Here is a 19,252-nt window from a genome sequence, read left to right on the forward strand (position 1 = left end):
ACAAATACAGTAACATAAACAATGAAATTGTCAAGCTGACCAATGAAATCGAATTCTCCTCAGTAAAAATCATCCGTCGCGAATCGTACATAGCCCCCCTTGGGAAAACAATTACCTAACCAATACCGAGCTAAGCGCCTTATCCAAACCGAACACAGCCCCCAAGATATTTAAAAGACACTTTTAAGGAATCCTAGATGACTTCAAGAACTTTCAAAAAATTTATACCGATGCCTCAAAGTCATGCAATGGGGTTGGAATTGCAATCATACTTGAAAATCAAAACTTAACTTTCAAGCTTCCCAATGATTGTTCAATATTTTCTGCCGAAGCTCTAGCAATTCTAAAAGCCATAGAAGTAATAAACACCTCACCACACACCAATTTTCAATTCTCAGTGATTCCCTCAGCGCCATAAACAGTGTTAAAAACAAAACTCACCCCGGTGACATTGCCATCCTCATCCAAAATAAAATTGACGAAGCTAAACAAAAAAAAAAACAAATTATACCGGTATCTCAGGTAACGAAACTGCGGATACATATGCTAATATGGCCATCTCCGACATGAACACGCCATTACTAGACTTCATAACCTACGATGACTTTAAAAACTCATTGAAAACATATATTAGAAAAAAATGGCACATATCCTGGAATAGCCAGAATACTAAATTAAACCAGATCAAGTCAACAACTTTCAGATGGATAATTCCAACCTCAATCAAAAGGAAGAAACCGCCTTAAATCGTTTAAGAATAGGACATACTAGACTTACCCGCGGATATCTCATGTCCAATGACGAACGCCCCTTTTGTGAAGCCTGCGGCCAACATCTCGCCGTCAAACACATCTTGACTGAATGTCATGTTTACGACCAGGACCTCAACTTGACCGAAACCCTCGACTCAACTCTCGGACCACAACCTGATCAGAACAAAAAAACGCTTAAATTTCTTAAACTAACTAATTTAATTAACAAAATATAATTGTATCTATGAACCCTATGTATATTATCTAAATTGTTATTAAGAATTGTGAACTAATGACCTTTGCTGCCGAGTTGTTTTTAAGATCAATAAAAACAAAAAAAAAATGTATAAAGACAATAATTAATGATTTTCAAAATATGATTAAATATTATAGTGATTATTTCAACATTATAAATTATGACTTGATCTAAACTCATAATTAATTTCAGACCATCTTCTTGGTAGGTACAAGGTAGTTAAAAGTTTGCATGAAATGAATGTGGAATATTATTAGTTTTAGTATTTTAATGCGAATATTTTTAACCCAAAATCTAAACTAATAATACATATTGAAGTAAAAAATGAAATGCCTAAAAATCTAGAACTTATAGGTTATACGAAATTTAAACTCTAAATTAGATATTTTATCGGTAAGGCTTATTTAAACACACTCAAATTTTCTTTCAAATACAGGAAGCTGAATAAGTTTATTTTTATTCAAATTGCTCTCGAATATTCCGGAGAGAGTTGTTGTGTTATATTAACGCTACCTACTACAGTAACAAAATGCCTCCTGTAATCCATAAAATTGCTTTTTAGTTTACGAAAATATTTTTAAACGTTATTTAACATAATCAATGTTAGTCATTGTCCCTCTTTAAAACAAAAGAATAGAGAGACAGAGATATAATATAATTTTAATTTTACTCAAAATTGTTTAGTCTAGTGTATACATATAATAACATCTCACTCACTTTTACATGTATATACAATACAATATGACAATAATGAAGTTTAAAAAATAAATGATGGAAAATATGAAAATATAATTCAAATAAGATTTTTACATTATTTGATTTTACTAACAAAAATGCATTGTTATTATGATTATTATAACAGCATAAGTTAGACATTTAACGTTAAATTTTTTTAACAGAAAGTAATAAAAAAATAATTTATATTCGTATGCTTGCCTAGGTAATAAGATTATGTTTTTGTCATTTTATAGGGCACACAACTTTTCAGCTCTCAAGGTCGTGAAATCCGCAATTGACTACACAGAAAGTGCGTTGGATGAAATACGAATGTTGAAAAGCGTAAGTATGTCACCGAACCCGAAAAACAGAATATGCAGCAGTACAGCACTATGTCACTATACGCAGTATTATAATTTATAATCGGTTTATCGGTTATCTTATTATCGTTCATGTGTGCAGTGTGCACAGAATACCGGAAAGAACAAAATGTTATCATACCTAACAATAATGATAATATTATACTATTCAGATATATCGTCACCGAGATTTGGATACGAACCGTACAAAGATCATTCAGTTGTTCGACGATTTCCGAATAGACGGTTTGCGGGGTATGCACGTGGTCATGGTATTCGAGGCGCTGGGACCCAATTTACTTAAGCTCATCAAGAGGACCAACTACCAGGGGATACCTCTGTACTTGGTGAAACATATCATCAGACAAGTGAGTTCAGGCGTTCAATTGAGAGAACACTTTCGCAGTAAATAACAACGAGCTGTGCGCATTATATTCGTATCATTCACGCTATACGAGTAATACCGATTTGTGTATATATCCTAGGTGCTGCAAGGGCTGAAATACCTTCACGAGACTTGTCACATAATTCACACGGACATCAAGCCTGAGAATATATTGATTTGTGCACAACACCAATACATAAAGCTAACAGCCGAAAACAGTTGCAAACAAATGTCTATACTGAGCTTACGTAAGTGTATGAAGGTACTTCCTATATTATAGTGCATGCCAATGCGTTAGTGCTTTAAAAGTATCACTAGAGAGATTTAAGACGTATTTTTTTTTTTTATTTGCTTTGTATCCTGATAAGCCAGAAAAAAATTACCGAAAATAATTACGAAAAATTGGAGAAATGTACAATAAGCCCATTTTTAACGTAAATTATTTCGTTGTAATACGAAAAAACAATAGACTTGACATTTTTAATTTATTTAAATATTAGGTATAGCCGCATAGGTTTATTATCCAAGCAATAAAACATACCTAATATAAGCAATTGATTATAAATTTAATCATTTCAAAATTTAAAATTAATTATTTTTCATGTTAATGAAAAACTTGACATCAGATCTTGATTCACAGTTAAATATATTCTGACATTTAATTAAGTTAGCTCGATGACGCTGTTAACTATGCTCTTACTTAGAAAATACATATTGCACGAGTTATATCTAATAGTTACTTCAATCAGGTCCAGCCAATTTGAAAGTCATTAAATATTATTTGGTAGATTAAATTAATATTATGTTGAATTTCTACTATACTACTACAATTATAATAGTAAATATTATAGTATTATACTGTAGGTATCGCTATTACGTCAAAGTGTAGAACTGTATATTATTATTTTATCATTATACCGTTATTTACTGATGTATTCCACTACCTATGTAAATAATATGTCCATATACCTATTCTTTATTTAAATACATAAACTTGCAAGGTTTATGAGTTTAAAATCTGTTTAAAATATAAAATTATTACCGTAATTACTTTGAATTTTGCACTTATTTAGGCAACAAAAAATGTGGAAAAAATACCGCCGATGAAAGATTACAGGGTAATTATCGATTAGACGGAAGTCGATCGGAACAATCGTTGGACATGGAAAGCGGTTAGTATAAATATTTTCTATCATATTATACGATCGGGGATTACGGAATTGGTTCCTGGGTCAAAATAAAGTGTACGAATTTCCGAATTGTTTCCTGATAAAAATAACTTATCATCAACACTGTTCGAATAGGCTCCCATCCGCAAATAAATTATATAGATAATATTATTAAAATTTGATGACTTTGATTTTCCGTCAAAAATCTGGTCAGAATTTTCTTCTACTTTCAGAACTACAAATTGTTGCGAATCATCACCTACCCAATGGCTAATATAATTATTTTTCTATTTGTTTTACAAATATTTATTACATTTGTGTGTTTTATCTAGAGAGTTATGCCGAATCAAATTGTTATTTTAGAAAAATTAGTAAGTTCAAAAGATTATACGAATTGTTGGACGACTTGGGAAGTGTAAATATCAAAATAGCTGATCTTGGTAACGCTTGTTGGGAGGTAATTATTGCGTCTTAAATCTTAATAATTAATAACATGATGGATGATATATGGTATTCGCATCATTAAATAATGATAATGAATAATATTATAATAATAATATTCATGTTATTATGCCAACATTCCATTAGTGTTTTTGACTGTTAACATCGAGTGTATAATACCTAAACTGTCATATTGAACACTCGATGTTGTAACATATTATAATACTGACCTTGAGAATAATATACTTATATTTGTATGGTATTGCAAAATAGGCATAATTTATACTTGTTACATAAAAATAATACTTTTCATCATTTTATTTTATTTTTCGTAGGATAATCACTACACAGAAAATATTCAAACTCGTCAATACCGAAGTCTGGAGGTTCTACTAGGTGCTGGATACGGCACACCTGCAGACATTTGGAGCACAGCTTGTCTGGTTTGTTTTTATCAATCATGACTTACAATAATATATTCGTGTACATTGTTTTCTGTGTCCAACAAATTCAAAATAATTATTTTAAACCTTTTCCTAGAAATATTTAATTACACATTACACCTACATCTTAAAAATATTTATATATACCTACCTACTATAGTAATATAATATTATGTTTCTTAATTAAATACATATCTTTACGTATTTATTTATTTTACAATTCCATGTGGTTTAGTTTTACGTTTATTTTCACAAAACACTTTTTGAGATTTGAGTATTAAAGTTACTTTAAAATTTAAATAGACGATATTATTTAAATTTAAATTAAAAAATATATATATATTAGGACCCAGGTAGGTACTCGTATATTAATAGTTATAAATATGACAAAATGTAAGCGAGCTGTCATAACATACAAAGCGTAAAAACAGCTCCGTTGCAATTAAGAATCGTAAATTTCGAACTCGATCGCAGCTTTGAAATGTAAAAACGTACAGACCTTTAGTCTTTAGATCTTATATAATATACAGTTATACACTTATGTCTTATGCGTATAATACATTAATACACATTTCATGTATATTGTAGTTTGTATAGATTGTAGCCTGTAGGTACGAACAATAGGTATGTACTTAAATAAAACCCGTTCAAATTTTCAGGCATTCGAGCTGGCTACTGGTGATTTTTTATTCGACCCGCACTCTGGGGCCACTTACAACAAAGACGAAGACCATATAGCCCACATAATCGAGCTCTTAGGCCAGATACCGATGTACGTGATTCAAAGCGGCAAACACTCCAGCAGCTTTTTCAGGACCAACGGTAATTTTAATGGTTTAATGCAAGTAATACAACTCATAAACTCATTATTTTTATAAAGCCACAAGATTTTGATAAATCACGTTCACCACGCATCTACTTAAGAGGATGCTGCAAATTCGTTTTTTAAGGGGTTTATGTAGGCAATTTTAAATAATAATTCAAAGTAACTTACAAAGGGTCCTACGTCAATACTATTATTGATATTAATTTATTGTTGTATGATTACGAAATCATATTATAGGAAAACTGTTTTGAGTGGGAAAAAAGTGAGAATGCTACAGTTATAGATAAGAATCCAAATTTACATAATTAAAAGAAGAGTACTTTATTGTGTGCTATCGTTTTTACTTTTTCAATATCATGTTTGCAAACAATTTATTTAAGAAAAACATAAATATAATGGGATTCAAACTATAATAGCTGATATAAACAAAATAATATTAAATATCGTATAATACATTGATCACTTCAAACATTGCGTCTGATGGAATTTCAATAATATTGTCAGCTATATACCGCTACAATAATTATTAGGTGTGTCGTATGTAAGATGTTTTAATTTGATTTAAGTTCTTTCTTTTATTCGAAATGTTGGGTGGGGACGTGGGGCACCGGGCTACTTGTCCGTGTGCCCTTAAGCACCAGCCACCACTGTGATTGTGTGTATTTTTCGTCTGATTTTCAACTTAAAGAATGGTTTTTGGACTTCTGGTAGCTAATTGGATCTAGTTAATTATCTACTTTTTTTTTGGGGGGGGGGGGTGGTCAAAAGTAAAAATTCCCAGTACTTTTCAATATAATTGGGAAAAATGAAGGGAAAACGACAACATTGTATTATATTATTTTGTTATAATAAATTAAAACAAAAATAAAATTTTCACTTAATATTTATACCTATTTATATTAGCATTTTCTATCCAGTATGGTATAATTTTCGAAATATTTTGACTCTTTTGAGGTTATTTATAGTCTTATAAACACTTAACATTTGATACATTCGATTTTTTTTATATAAATATCGATAAAAAATATTTTGCTCTATCAAAAAATTGAAAATGTAATACAAAATGCTCATAAATCGTTCATAAACTAATTTAAAAAATCGAAAATAAATAGCTACCTATAATAGTCGCAATATATTTTTTTTTCGTCATAATAATATAATCTACGACCAGCTGTTACATAATATAAGTACAATATTAGTGTAAGTTATGACAGTAATTTATTATGACTTTAATAACGGATTTAAGAAACCTTCCGGTGAAATCACTTTGACAGTTAAGCGTGATAATTTAAGTTAGACTAAATTAAAATAACTAAAATGTTATATTCATACCTATGTTTTTAAAGTGTAATACAAGGTTCCTCAAAAGTACTTCATACTTCATACTGAAACCAAAAACATAAAATATATACAAACACTTTTTTTATAGAGATTTGAAGTTCAAATTTAGACGAAATAAGATATTTAAAGAAAAAATAATAGTTTTAATTATTTTGTTGTCATTCGCTTCTTCCCGATCACTCCTATAAACTTGGATTAAATGATTCTCCCCTTTGCACATTATACTTCACCGGAAGCGTCTGCCACTTCTCACACTCTCGACTGTTCCTCATTAGTCATTATATAGGTACCATATTATATAATTTTGAATAATCAGTTACCTGAAATCGCTTAACATCCCCCAACCACTTCTCTTCTCTTAACATTAAATATGAAGCGATCAGCAATAAAGTAATTACTTTTATATTATTTCATATTGAAAGCTGACTTCGTTATATAAATATAATATTTGTATATTTAATTTTTTATAGTCTTAATTTTGTACTACTTAAAAAATAGACGGTCAGTCAGCCTATGATATTACTAAGTATATTTGATATTATAATTGTGAATAAAGAAATTTATACCTATTTACGCGGAACCTTGTTTTAAATTTTGTTTAAATTTGAACTTTAAATGCTTACTAAAAAAATGTTGCCTATGTATTTTTAATATTTTTCAACTGCTATTGTAGCAATATATCAGGAGCCTTGTATTAAATTGTCACGCTTTTTGCCCTAACAAATACAATTTGTTGAAGTGCACAGATATACAGAAGTTAAAGGTAAATAATAATAAGATCGGATATATATATAATATAATAATAAGTATAATGATACGATGTACAATAGTGTTACGAGGCGTAATATAAATTAACGACTAACTATGTATACCCGGCTACACTATACAAGACATATATGCTGTAGTATTATAAAAATGTATAGTCAGTGTCTGCTGAACTACAGTGTAAATATATTACTCATACACTACATTATATAGGGTGTTTTGTTTATAATTCCAACACTTTCCCTTAAACAATATACCCTTATACATCAATATTTATAACTCCTAACATCTCCCTTAGCTCATTGAACCGCGTTCGTGGAGTTGGCTTTGTCATAATGTCCGCAATCTGCTCCTTGCTGGATATGTACTCCAATGAAAAAAATCCTTCATTGAACTTTTCTCTTATATAGTGGTAGCGAACATCTATGTGCTTTGTTCTTCTATGAAACTTTGGATTTTTTACGAGTTTAATCGCACTTTGATTGTCCCCATACATCGTTGGCACCATTTTTGGTTGGTCCAGCAATTCACCTAAAAACAATTTTAACCAAGTTAATTCTTGTACTGGTTGACTTAAAGCTATGTACTCTGATTCAGTTGTGCTAAGGCTAACACACTGTTGACGACGTGAACACCATGCTATACTTCCAGATCCTAATGTAAATACTGACCCTGATGTTGACCTTCTTGTATCCAAGTCACCTGCATATTCAGTATCACTGTATCCCTTTAACATGAGTTTTTGTCTAGAACTAAATATCAATCCAAAATTAATAGTTCCCTTTAAATATTTTAAAATTCGTTTCACTACTATCCAGTGTTGTTCCTTTGGATCCTCGATGTATCTACTAACTAGATTTACTGAAAAAGTTATGTCAGGTCTTGTAATCTGACTGAGATATAATGAGCTTCCGACTGCTTCACGATATGGGACTTTACTAGTTAGATTAGTATTTTGTTGCTTGTCATCTAATGAATTTTGAGGGTCTGCTGGTATTTGAACTGGATTTGCTTCAGTCATATTGAACTTCTCCAATATTCTTTTACAATACAACCCTTGGTGCATTACAATTGATTTATCAGATTTTTGCTCAATTTCTGTACCTAAAAATTGATTCAATTCTCCTTCAGTAATATTGAAATGTTATCTCAAATATTAAATTAATGCATTTACATCCTGACTCGATGTAGCTGCAACTAGACCATCATCAACAAATATAGCGACAATTGATACTTTATATTTTCTCTATTAACAAAAACACAGGGATCTGCTTTTGTTTCTAATAGATTAAAGTTAAGAAGAAATGTTTTGAACTTTATGTTCCAACATCGTGGTGACTGCTTTAGACCATATAAACTGCGTTGAAGTCTGCACACCATTTCAGTACCATCGTTGAACCCTTCTGGTTGTCTCATATAAATTTCTTCGTCCAAATCTCCATATAAAAAGGCTGTTTGAACGTCAAATTGTCGAAGTTGTAATTGTTCTGCTGTTGATATAGCTAATATAGACCGAATTGAAGCGAACTTTACTACAGGACTAAAAGTTTCATTAAAATCAATACCAAATATTTGACTATACCCTTTTGTTACTAGCCTAGCCTTGTATCGATCAACATATCCATGAACATTGTATTTTGTTTTATACACCCAACCACAATTTACAATAGTTCTGTCCTTAGGTAACTTTCGAGAGACCATGTTCCGTTTTGTTCAAGAGATTCCATTTCATTGTTCATGGCTTATTGGCTTCTATCCATTTTTCTGAATTTTATGACTCCACAGCTTCCTTGAAATTCACTGGATCGGATTCGACTACGAAAAAGGCTGAATTATCATAACGTAATGGTTTCTTAATATTACTTCTGTCTCGCAAGTTGTACACGTTGACATTTGACCCATTTCCTTGTTATTGTCCTTGTTTTTCATCGTCGTTGTTTTGGAACTAAACTATATGCATTTATTCCAAATTCTACGAACTTTTCTATTTTAGGAAGTTTATCAAACCATAACTCGTATAGAGTTTTACATACTTTCCCTGAATTATCAGTATAATTTACACTTGTTTCATGCTTTATACCAAGATGATTTAAAATTGATTGAACTTCGGAATTCTTATACCTACTCTAATCCACAGTCACTTCTAATAGTTTTAATAACGTTTTTTGTTTGAGTTTTAATCATATTCAGAAAACAATTAAGTTTTTCTTTAACCTCAGATTAATGTTTCATAAAATAGACATAAGTATATTTAGAATAATCATCTTTAAAGATAATGAAATATCTTTTACCTCCTAATGAATTCTCTTCCATGGGTCCACAACCGTCGCTGTGTATTATTTGGCCTGGTTCAGTAGTTATTGTTTTGCTCTGAGTGAACGTCTCCTTATGCTGTTTGCCATAGATGCATGGTTCACAGAATAACTGTCCTTGTATATCTGTAAATTGTATTTCATTGTGTCTTAAATACTCACGAAAATGTTTGACATTCTGATGACATAGTATTTTGTGCCAGTGTTCTAATGTTAATTTCTTAACTGCAACGTTAACACAGTGTCCAATTTCCTGTGAAATATCTGTTTTGATTAGCATTGTAAACAATTTATTCTCACGAACACCGACTGCAATTACACGATTATTAATTTTAAATGTACAACCTTTACTGTCTGTTACCATTGTAATTCCTTTATCAAGGCATGCCCCACAAGAAAATAAATTTACCTTTAGATCAGGTACATATAAAACATTTTCTAAGTAGCCTTTTATCCACTTATTGTCAACATAAGTATGAATATTTATGTTACCTTTCCCGACTGCCATAATGTGCTTACCATCTCCAATACGTATAATGCAGATCAAAATGTTTATAATCGACGAACCACTCTTTTCGATTTGTCATGTGGTCGCTCGCACCTGAGTCCACATACCATTTGTCTGAGTCGTCGATTTCTTCAATTTTTCTTTGTACACCAATAAGCGCCAAACCGGAAGTTGATTTCTTTTCTTCTTGTTCCTTCTGAATATCCTGCAGCCCTTTTCCAGTGTCCTGGTTTTTTACAGTGATTGCATTTTCCTGGTTTTGAATTACCATTTTTGCTCACGTATTTTTTGACTTTTATTATACTTCCTTTGTTTGCAGTCAAAGCACTACTTTCAGCACCATCGTCACGGACCTCCTGTCCTTGCACTTGTCGTGTTTCTTACACCGTCAACCGAGTGGTTAATTGTTCTAGCGTTCTATTTGCACTATTCATTGAGTCCCATGCACTGTAGAGGTGCCTATAGCTATCAGTTAATGTCATCAAAATTTTTTTAATTAACATTGATTCTGAAATAGGTTCTCCCAATTGTTTTAGTTGTCTACTTAGATTTTCTAATTTTGAAATATGACCTGCTATATTTTATTTTGGATCCATTGTATAGCGATAGAACTTTTGTTATACTATTGTTATGCTTGTGTCCGACATCTGTTCGTACACACAAAGTAGTTTGTTCCACATACCATTAGCTGTGTCACAGTTCATAATGTATTGTAGAGGTTGTTCATCTAACGATGTGACGATACATTTCTGAGCCTTATTATCTGCCCTTTTCCATATTTAAAAATCAACGCTATGCCTTTTTCTCGCTTCATCTTCAGTTTCATTACCGATTTTTGCTAAAATTGGTTTCTTTGATTTTCCTGTTACTACACCAAATATTTCAGCTACATTCATGATTACCTTAATTTGAAATGTCCACATGTTCCAATTTGATGCATCTTTGAGTTTGTTGATTTTATATTGTTCGTTTTCCATATTTAAAAAAACGTAAATGTACACTATCTGCACACTAAGAAAACGCACGCACACTACACTGCACTTACTTTGCGAATTATTATTGCTGTACACTATCTGTACACAAAACACGCAATTCGTTAATCAATTATTATTTTACTAACTATTCACGACTTTATTATAAAGACCTTACTACTGGGTCCATAACCTGTTGAAGTACACAGATATACGGAAGTTAAAGGTAAATAATAATAAGATCAGATATATATATAATATAATAATAAGTATAATGATACGATGTACAATAGTGTTACGAAGCGTAATATAAATCAACGACTAACTATGGCTACACTACACAAGACATATATGCTGTAGTATTATAAAAATGTATAGTCAGCGTCTGCTGAACTATAGTGTGAATATATTACTTATACACTACATTATATAGGGTTTTTTGTTTATAATTTCAACAAAACTTTATATGCAATGTTGTAAAAATATGAACTTCAAACGTTTATAAAAATTTAATTAGACTTTCTTGTAGACATTTTTTTTTTTTTGATAAAGGTGGACAAACTTATGATGAATCTTGTATTACAATATTACATTTTCAAATCTTAGATTTAAAAAAAAATTTTTTGGAATTTCCAGCTCAAAATAATTTGCACATCTTTGTCATTTTTACGCATTTTGTCAATATTTGAACTTTAAATGCATATAAAAAAAATTTTAACTGGATTTTTAATATTTTTCAATTATCATTGTAACAATATATTAGGAGCTTCGTATTAAATTTTCAAAATTTTTTACCCTACAAATAAATTTTTATTGTCATTCATAGAAATAAAAACTATAAGAATTTGAAACTAAATATGTCCTTAAACAGTTCAAAACAAATCAAAATATTTCTAAAATTTTATCGTTTATAGAAAATGCTAATATAAACAAACAGTAAAAATGTCAGTTACACCAAAAACCAAAATCGATTTGTCAAAAATTCTTTTTTTTTTAATTTTTTATTTTTCTCGGCGCTTTTGAAAACTATTGGAAATTTTACCTCTCCAATGCACCAACAATATTCACTTTTCCATCGAACAAGATACTGAAGTTGGAAATCGAATCATTATTTCGACTACTTATGAGGACGCTATACCTGCATGTGTTGTCTCCGTCTTACAAATGTACAACATAGCAAAAACTGTTTTGCGCGGGAAAGAACCGAGAAGGCTACAATCATAACTAAGAAACGAGATTTTCACCACATAAAAAGGAGAGCTTTGGCTGTGCAACGTTGTTTTTATTTTTTTTATATCATTCATATAAAAAAAGTTTTTCAAGTTTGAAAAACACAAACAATAATGGTTTTTGAAACAGTAAGAACTTTTTTTCATATAAGTGATACCAAAAAAATAAAAACAACGTTGCACAGCCAAAGTTCTCCTTTTTATGTGGTGAAAATCTCGTTTCTTAATTATGACTAAGGCCAACAATTATATGCCCTAAAAATCTATAAAATATGTATGCAGTTATACCCTAAAAATTACCAAAATATGCCCTTAAAATATGCCCTTAAAATATGCTCTAAAAAAAAAAAATGTTATTATAAAAAATGATTAAATGATTAATTTTTTTCTATGTATTATACAATTTATACTATAATACAATTACTGCCAATGAATAAAGTTAAACAAAAACATGAGAGATGTAACTATTTATACGACTAGTGTTAGAATTTTTCACTTTTACCTCTTTTCATAAATGAGTTGAAATACCCATAATAAGGTATATGAGTGAAGCAAATTAATATTTTGTAATTCTCGAGTTTTTAAAATCTTAAATATGCTCCAAAAATATACTAAATGCTAAAATATGCTCTAAAAATGCAAAAATACCATAATATGCAAAAATATGCAAAATTACATTTCGTATACAGTATCGTTAGGTTATAAAACAAATTTTGGTATAAACTAGCTATTTTTTTGATCAACCAATAAAAATATGCAAATGCATACAAGTGTTGGTCCTAGTTATGAATGACAGTAACCTTCTCGGTTCTTTCCCACGCAAAATAGTTTTTGTTATGTTGTTCATTTGTCAAACGGAGACAACACATGCGAGTGTGGCCTCCTTTTATCGTGTACACAGACACAAAAAAAATCGTTCCGCTCCGCTCAAAATCTAAAAATTATTTTGTTGTAATTCAAAAATATTATTCGTGGGGACTTGAAACTTTTACGGATATAACATACATTATTATATTTTATATACACAATGACATTTTTAAAGCATAGAGATTAATTTTATGCTATCGTCTATTTTACCTATAACCTAGGTAACCTATATACACCGTTTTGCGGTATTGACTCAAAAGTCAAAAGTTACCAACAATAATAATAATATAATAAATGTTTTCGGCAAAAATTAATTCAACTAATAGTAAACTAAATGTCAATGAAAATAATATAAATATTATTATATCATAAAATATACTTATGCTGGGTTGCATAAACAATTTATTAAATTTAATGGTTCACTAAAAATGGACCAATCGTGGGCCACTAAATCTTGTTTAAGGGACCATTAGCTCACTATTGATTCATTAAATGTCTTGTGCATCCCGGCATTAGTAGTTCAAGTTCGTGCGATTTCTATCCGATTCATATTCTATCGTGCTGTAGCTATTCTGTATGCGGGCCGCACTCGATGCACCAGTAGGACACGGGTGTATTACTCATTATTGAACAGTTGTAAATTTGTAATATAAAAACAACATATTTTTAGACTAAAATACCAAAATTAATATATTATATTATTATGGACTGGTCTAGTACAGCGTTTCTGAAGCTGTGTTCCACGAAACCCTGGGGTTCCGCGGAGATCACTTTATCGCTTCCTCGAAAATCTCATTAAAATTAAAATTTAGAAGTCCTGTTTGTCTGTTATCGTTTCTTAAAATTACGCTAAAAATGACTATTGAAACAAAGTAGGGATTCTAATTGTCGAACTGTAATAACTAATAACGTATTGTTAAAGCTAACTAATAAAATCTAAAAAGCTAAAAAAGAGTAGGGGTTCCACGATAAAATTGGACCAAAGAAACACTGGTCTATAGTAGTTTTTTTTTTATAGTATATTCCACGTAACCAGGGTATCAGCGTAAAAGTGTCACCGCTGGGTGGCTTCTTTTTATCATGCTGTTATGCTAACCTGTACTTTCCGCTCATAGATACGTACGCTTATTATTAAAAAAAAATCAGTTACAGATTGTGTAAAATATAGACCTATTCCAACTTATCAATTTAATTACGCGAGTGCGGCCATGTCTCTTGTACTCCTTACGTCTTACTATTTTTATTTTTTACCAACTACTTTTAACAAATTTGGACTTATACGTGTGAAAATGTACAATAATATAATATTCAACGGGGAATATTACGCTTCTTCAGATAAATAAATGGAAAAAGTTGTTCGTAGGCGCCAACATCCAAAGTGAACATAATTTATTATAAAGACATTTAAATCCGTTTTCAACAATAAAATCGCATAATTGGTACGATCATACTGATTGTATCAGACTAATCGGTATAAAGGAATGAAAAAAGATAGATTTAAGTATTTAACCTATATATATCCTATTAACATAATATTTAATCTAAAATATATTTCCAATACAGAACTCTTTACTAACAGTGCGTCTTAAAAGTTAAAACTCTTAACACTGTCATTCACTCATCAATTGATCGCCAGTGATATTATATAATACATAATTTAAGTGGACCTTTATGTACCTGCTAATTGCTATACCTGTATAAATTATTATTCATTGTTATACCTGTGCATAATTATCCGTTACAGGCAATTTGAAGCACATCAGTAACTTGAAACCGTGGTATCTGTACGACGTGTTGACAGAGAAATACGAGTGGAACACGAAGGAGGCCAAAGCATTTTCGTCGTTTCTGACACCAATGTTGGACTTGGATCAGGATAATCGAGCTTCGGCAACCCAATGTCTTTTAAACCCGTGGATGTTGGCATAACGTCTTCGTCATTCGATTATAAATAATTATATTATCATAAGTAGGTAGTTATAGTGAAATTTCCATTATTATGTTATACATGTGTGTGTTTACGAGTTTTTCAGTTTTAAACTAATTACACAAACAAATGATTATACTTATACATTACATACATACATACGTACATTTATATAATATATAATATGTATGTTATATATAGTCAAATAGTACCAACTGTATGAGCTCGTATGTATACTGCGTACTCTATATAACACCAATTAAGTTATATTTAAATGTTGTAAAAATATATACGTAATATACTCGTGTATGGCTATGTATTTTTTTTACGATAAAAAAAAGAGAGATGATCGGATGGACATTGTTAGATTTCGTCTTTTTCCCATAAGAAAAACTGGCTAACCATAATATAACAGCCTCACGCACTTCATCTAAATAATATTATGACTCAATTTTCACTTATATAATATATATATTGAGAATTGACATACTTAACATTTATTAAATGATACCTACTTTAAAAATGTGTTGTGGATACAATTTAATATTAGTATCAAAATTATTATATATACAATGTATTATAATCTTGAACGAACTATGATTTCAATGTATGTAAAATTTTTATAATGAAACACGAGTTGATTGATTAACAGTAAGACATTCAATAATAATGTGTGTGTTACGTTTGTCGATCAACCAGTAGTTCTTTTTTTATTACTATTATTTATATATTATTGTGTAACTTCGAATTCGACCTAAATTCGCTGCCCTTTTCACAAATTGTACATGTCGTTTATGACATTTATGTATATTTAAGTATAATTTTTAAGTACCTACTCGTATAATACTTACAACTTACTACATATCACCAGCTATCAAATTAATTTAACGTTCTATTATTTTATGTGGTACTTATGCTAATTTCATTACAAGCCAGGCAACATTTTATTTATGCTGCACAATATTGACAATTAATTTATTATTTTGTGAAGTATACCCTCTCAGATCTCATAGCTCATAAACAAAATTAAATTGGAGCTTTGTGGAATCTACCCGTCCCCCTACCACCCGAAAAAAAGAACATAATAATTAATTTCACAGTCGGCATATCCATAACAGATATTATGGGCCAAAATTGTTTCAATTAAAATGTAGGTAAATTTTAAAAAAATTGCCTGATTACATTATATTTCTTGGTTAATATATAACATTAATACATTTTAAAAAGGTAGGTACTATTGCTTGGATCATAGAATAATAAATACGATCTTATAAAAAAAAATTAATAATTTTGTTTATAAGTTTGTATTTTTCTTGTTTTTATGTTGTTGTATTATGATTATGTATAAGCAGTAATAGCTAAAACTATTTGTCATTAACTGTATAGGTATTTTAATACATAACAATAAAAAATGTCGGGTGTAAAAGTTAAATATTTTGTTTTCAATGTGGTGGTGTTAAATGTAAATTGTAAGAGTTTATTCAATATTTTTAATATACGTATTATTGGTGGAGTGCGGGTGAACTGCAAAGTCACCATAAATCACTGTAACTTAAAAATATTCAATCTCTCCAATAAAAACTAGTTTTTTCCATGTTCTACAAAACATTTTTCGTACAACAATGATTTAAACTACTAGTATATTGGACTATTAGTATATTATTGGAAATAAATAAAATCGAATTATATAAAAGTATAAAACACTGTACTTTATGTTTTCAATTCGTAGTAACTAGTAGGTATATAATATAATGTATTAATGTATATAGAATATTATAAATCATGAAATTTCTGATAAAATGACATATATTATTATTTGTTGAAAAATATTAATTAACCTATAGGTCCTACATTATAATAATATTATACTAGCAGCAAATAATACTTTTGAAAATATTATAATTTCTTTAACTTTAATTTCTAATGCTCTACAGTAATTAACAAGGTTAAACGTATTTATGTATTAAGTCAATATTATATACCTTTACTATTCAATTACTGAATAAGGGTATATTATTAAGTAAAATTACGTAGTATATAAATTACCTAATTTTAAATTTACTTATACCTGGTTTTAAAATTGAAATAAACCATTATAAGAACTAAGAAGATATAAATATTATTATTATGAAAATATTATTAATTACTAATTAATATAATTCAGTAATTTATAAACTTTAACGATTATTTAATTTAAAAATACAAAAAAATGTTTAATAACATATTTATTTATTGTTTCAGAAAATAATTAGGTACACAATGGAATGTATGTGTATAAATATATTATTATGATAAACAAAATACCTTTGCATAAACATACGCAGGTAGATACTAGATATCTATATAAAATTGAAATAACTATTATAATTTATAACTGTATTACTATACACGAATATTTATATTATTTCTAGTGCGTACATATTAAAATTATTAGGGTCCTAATTTATCATTTCTTTTTTCATTCATTATTTGAATGTAAGGACTTCATAACTTATAAGCTTAACCAATTGTATCGGATTTTTAACTTCTGAGATTATAATTCGGGGTTTTCACGAATGTGAAATTTAATGTAAAAATGACTAATGAGCCATTAGGTATCTTACAGCTTAAAAGTATGAAACTTTTTACTTTACTAAACGTTTTTTATTCATGTCATTTTTAAGTTAAATAATATAATGAAATCAAAATTTGGTTTGTGGACTTAGATTTGAAATTATGATAATTTAATGAAGTTGGATTAATTACATAGTTTAATAACTACAACTATCTACGCTGTACAAAAATGACAAGCGACCTGATACAGAGTGCAAACACTTTATCGTAGGTCGACACGCATCGTGGCTAACCGATTTTTGTGTATATTTTTTGAAATATTTCTAGTTTCTACTTTTGTTATGAGACTGAAAGTTTCAGTCATGTACATTTTCGATTAAAATGACTGAAGCCGTCGACATAATGGTGCGTAACTAACGTAATTATAAATTTAATATTTTTTTAAAAACATTTGTTATACTTAGTAGGTACCCGTACCTACCAACCTAAACTTGTAAATAATATATAATGTACAATTTCTAAATTATACAACTGTATAAAATAATACTATATAAATATATATATATTTAGGGCTGAGGTTTTCTTTACCACTTAAAAACTTCAAAATATGTAGGTACATTTAAAAATTGTCTTTTAAAATATTTGTGATACGCAGTTATTATACATGTATAATGTATACTAGCTATACTACAAACAGTAAAAAAAATGATGTTGCACATTGCACAACGTTTGAAAGATATTAATTACCCTCTCATATTCACCTGGCATTGTCTAAATAGATTATAATTCTATAGAATTAGCAGTTAATGATTCTGTCAATGATATCACATCAACAAATCATTTTAAAGCATTTTTAGATAGCTTATATGCATTGTACAACAGATCTCCCAAGAATCAAAATTAATTGAAAATAGCATGTGCAGAATTAGATGTTTTGTTTTTAAAAATAGGTCGAGTATTAACTGTTTGCTGAGTAGCCAGTAGTTTCCGAGCAGTCCAAGTTATTTGGAAAACTTATCCGGCTTTAATGCTTTATATAAACATATATTATAAAATATACTCAAATAATATAAAAAAAAACATTTTAAACAAATCATATTGCAGTAGTCACTCGATAAATCGAAATTCAGGGGACCGAGTTAAAAATTCGATTTTTAGATGTTCGAATAATCGAGGGAAAACAAATTGATTCGAATTAAAGAGAGGTGAAAAATTGTATGGGTATATTACATTTATTTTGACATTTATTTATTATACATACATATTAAAGTTTAGATTAAGTAGGTAAGGTACGATCATAATATTTAACCACCGTCGTTATTAGTTTCATTACGAGTACGTCGAATAGATTGTACATAATCTTTATATGTTCATACCTACATAATATTATGAACTTACATAATATAATCGCGTTTAAGGAAATTCGAACTA

At 29.4% G+C, this 19,252-nt stretch overlaps 1 protein-coding gene across 2 annotated transcripts in view; it reads left to right on the forward strand.

Moving 5' to 3' along the window:
• LOC132935941 (SRSF protein kinase 3-like) overlaps positions 1-17,317 on the forward strand; it is a 64,462-nt gene extending 47,145 nt beyond the window's left edge. For both annotated transcript variants that reach the window (XM_061002591.1, XM_061002590.1), the window contains exons 3-10: positions 1,980-2,067; positions 2,258-2,452; positions 2,570-2,717; positions 3,543-3,641; positions 3,971-4,095; positions 4,415-4,522; positions 5,182-5,344; positions 15,086-17,317. In XM_061002591.1, the coding sequence (XP_060858574.1) occupies positions 1,980-2,067; positions 2,258-2,452; positions 2,570-2,717; positions 3,543-3,641; positions 3,971-4,095; positions 4,415-4,522; positions 5,182-5,344; positions 15,086-15,270 (1,111 nt within the window). In that variant the 3' untranslated portion in view covers positions 15,271-17,317. The remainder of the gene's footprint in view (positions 1-1,979; positions 2,068-2,257; positions 2,453-2,569; positions 2,718-3,542; positions 3,642-3,970; positions 4,096-4,414; positions 4,523-5,181; positions 5,345-15,085) is intronic.
• The last annotated feature ends 1,935 nt before the right edge of the window (positions 17,318-19,252 follow it).

Source organism: Metopolophium dirhodum, chromosome 1 (genome assembly GCF_019925205.1).
Source record: "Metopolophium dirhodum isolate CAU chromosome 1, ASM1992520v1, whole genome shotgun sequence".
NCBI lineage: Eukaryota > Metazoa > Arthropoda > Insecta > Hemiptera > Aphididae > Metopolophium > Metopolophium dirhodum.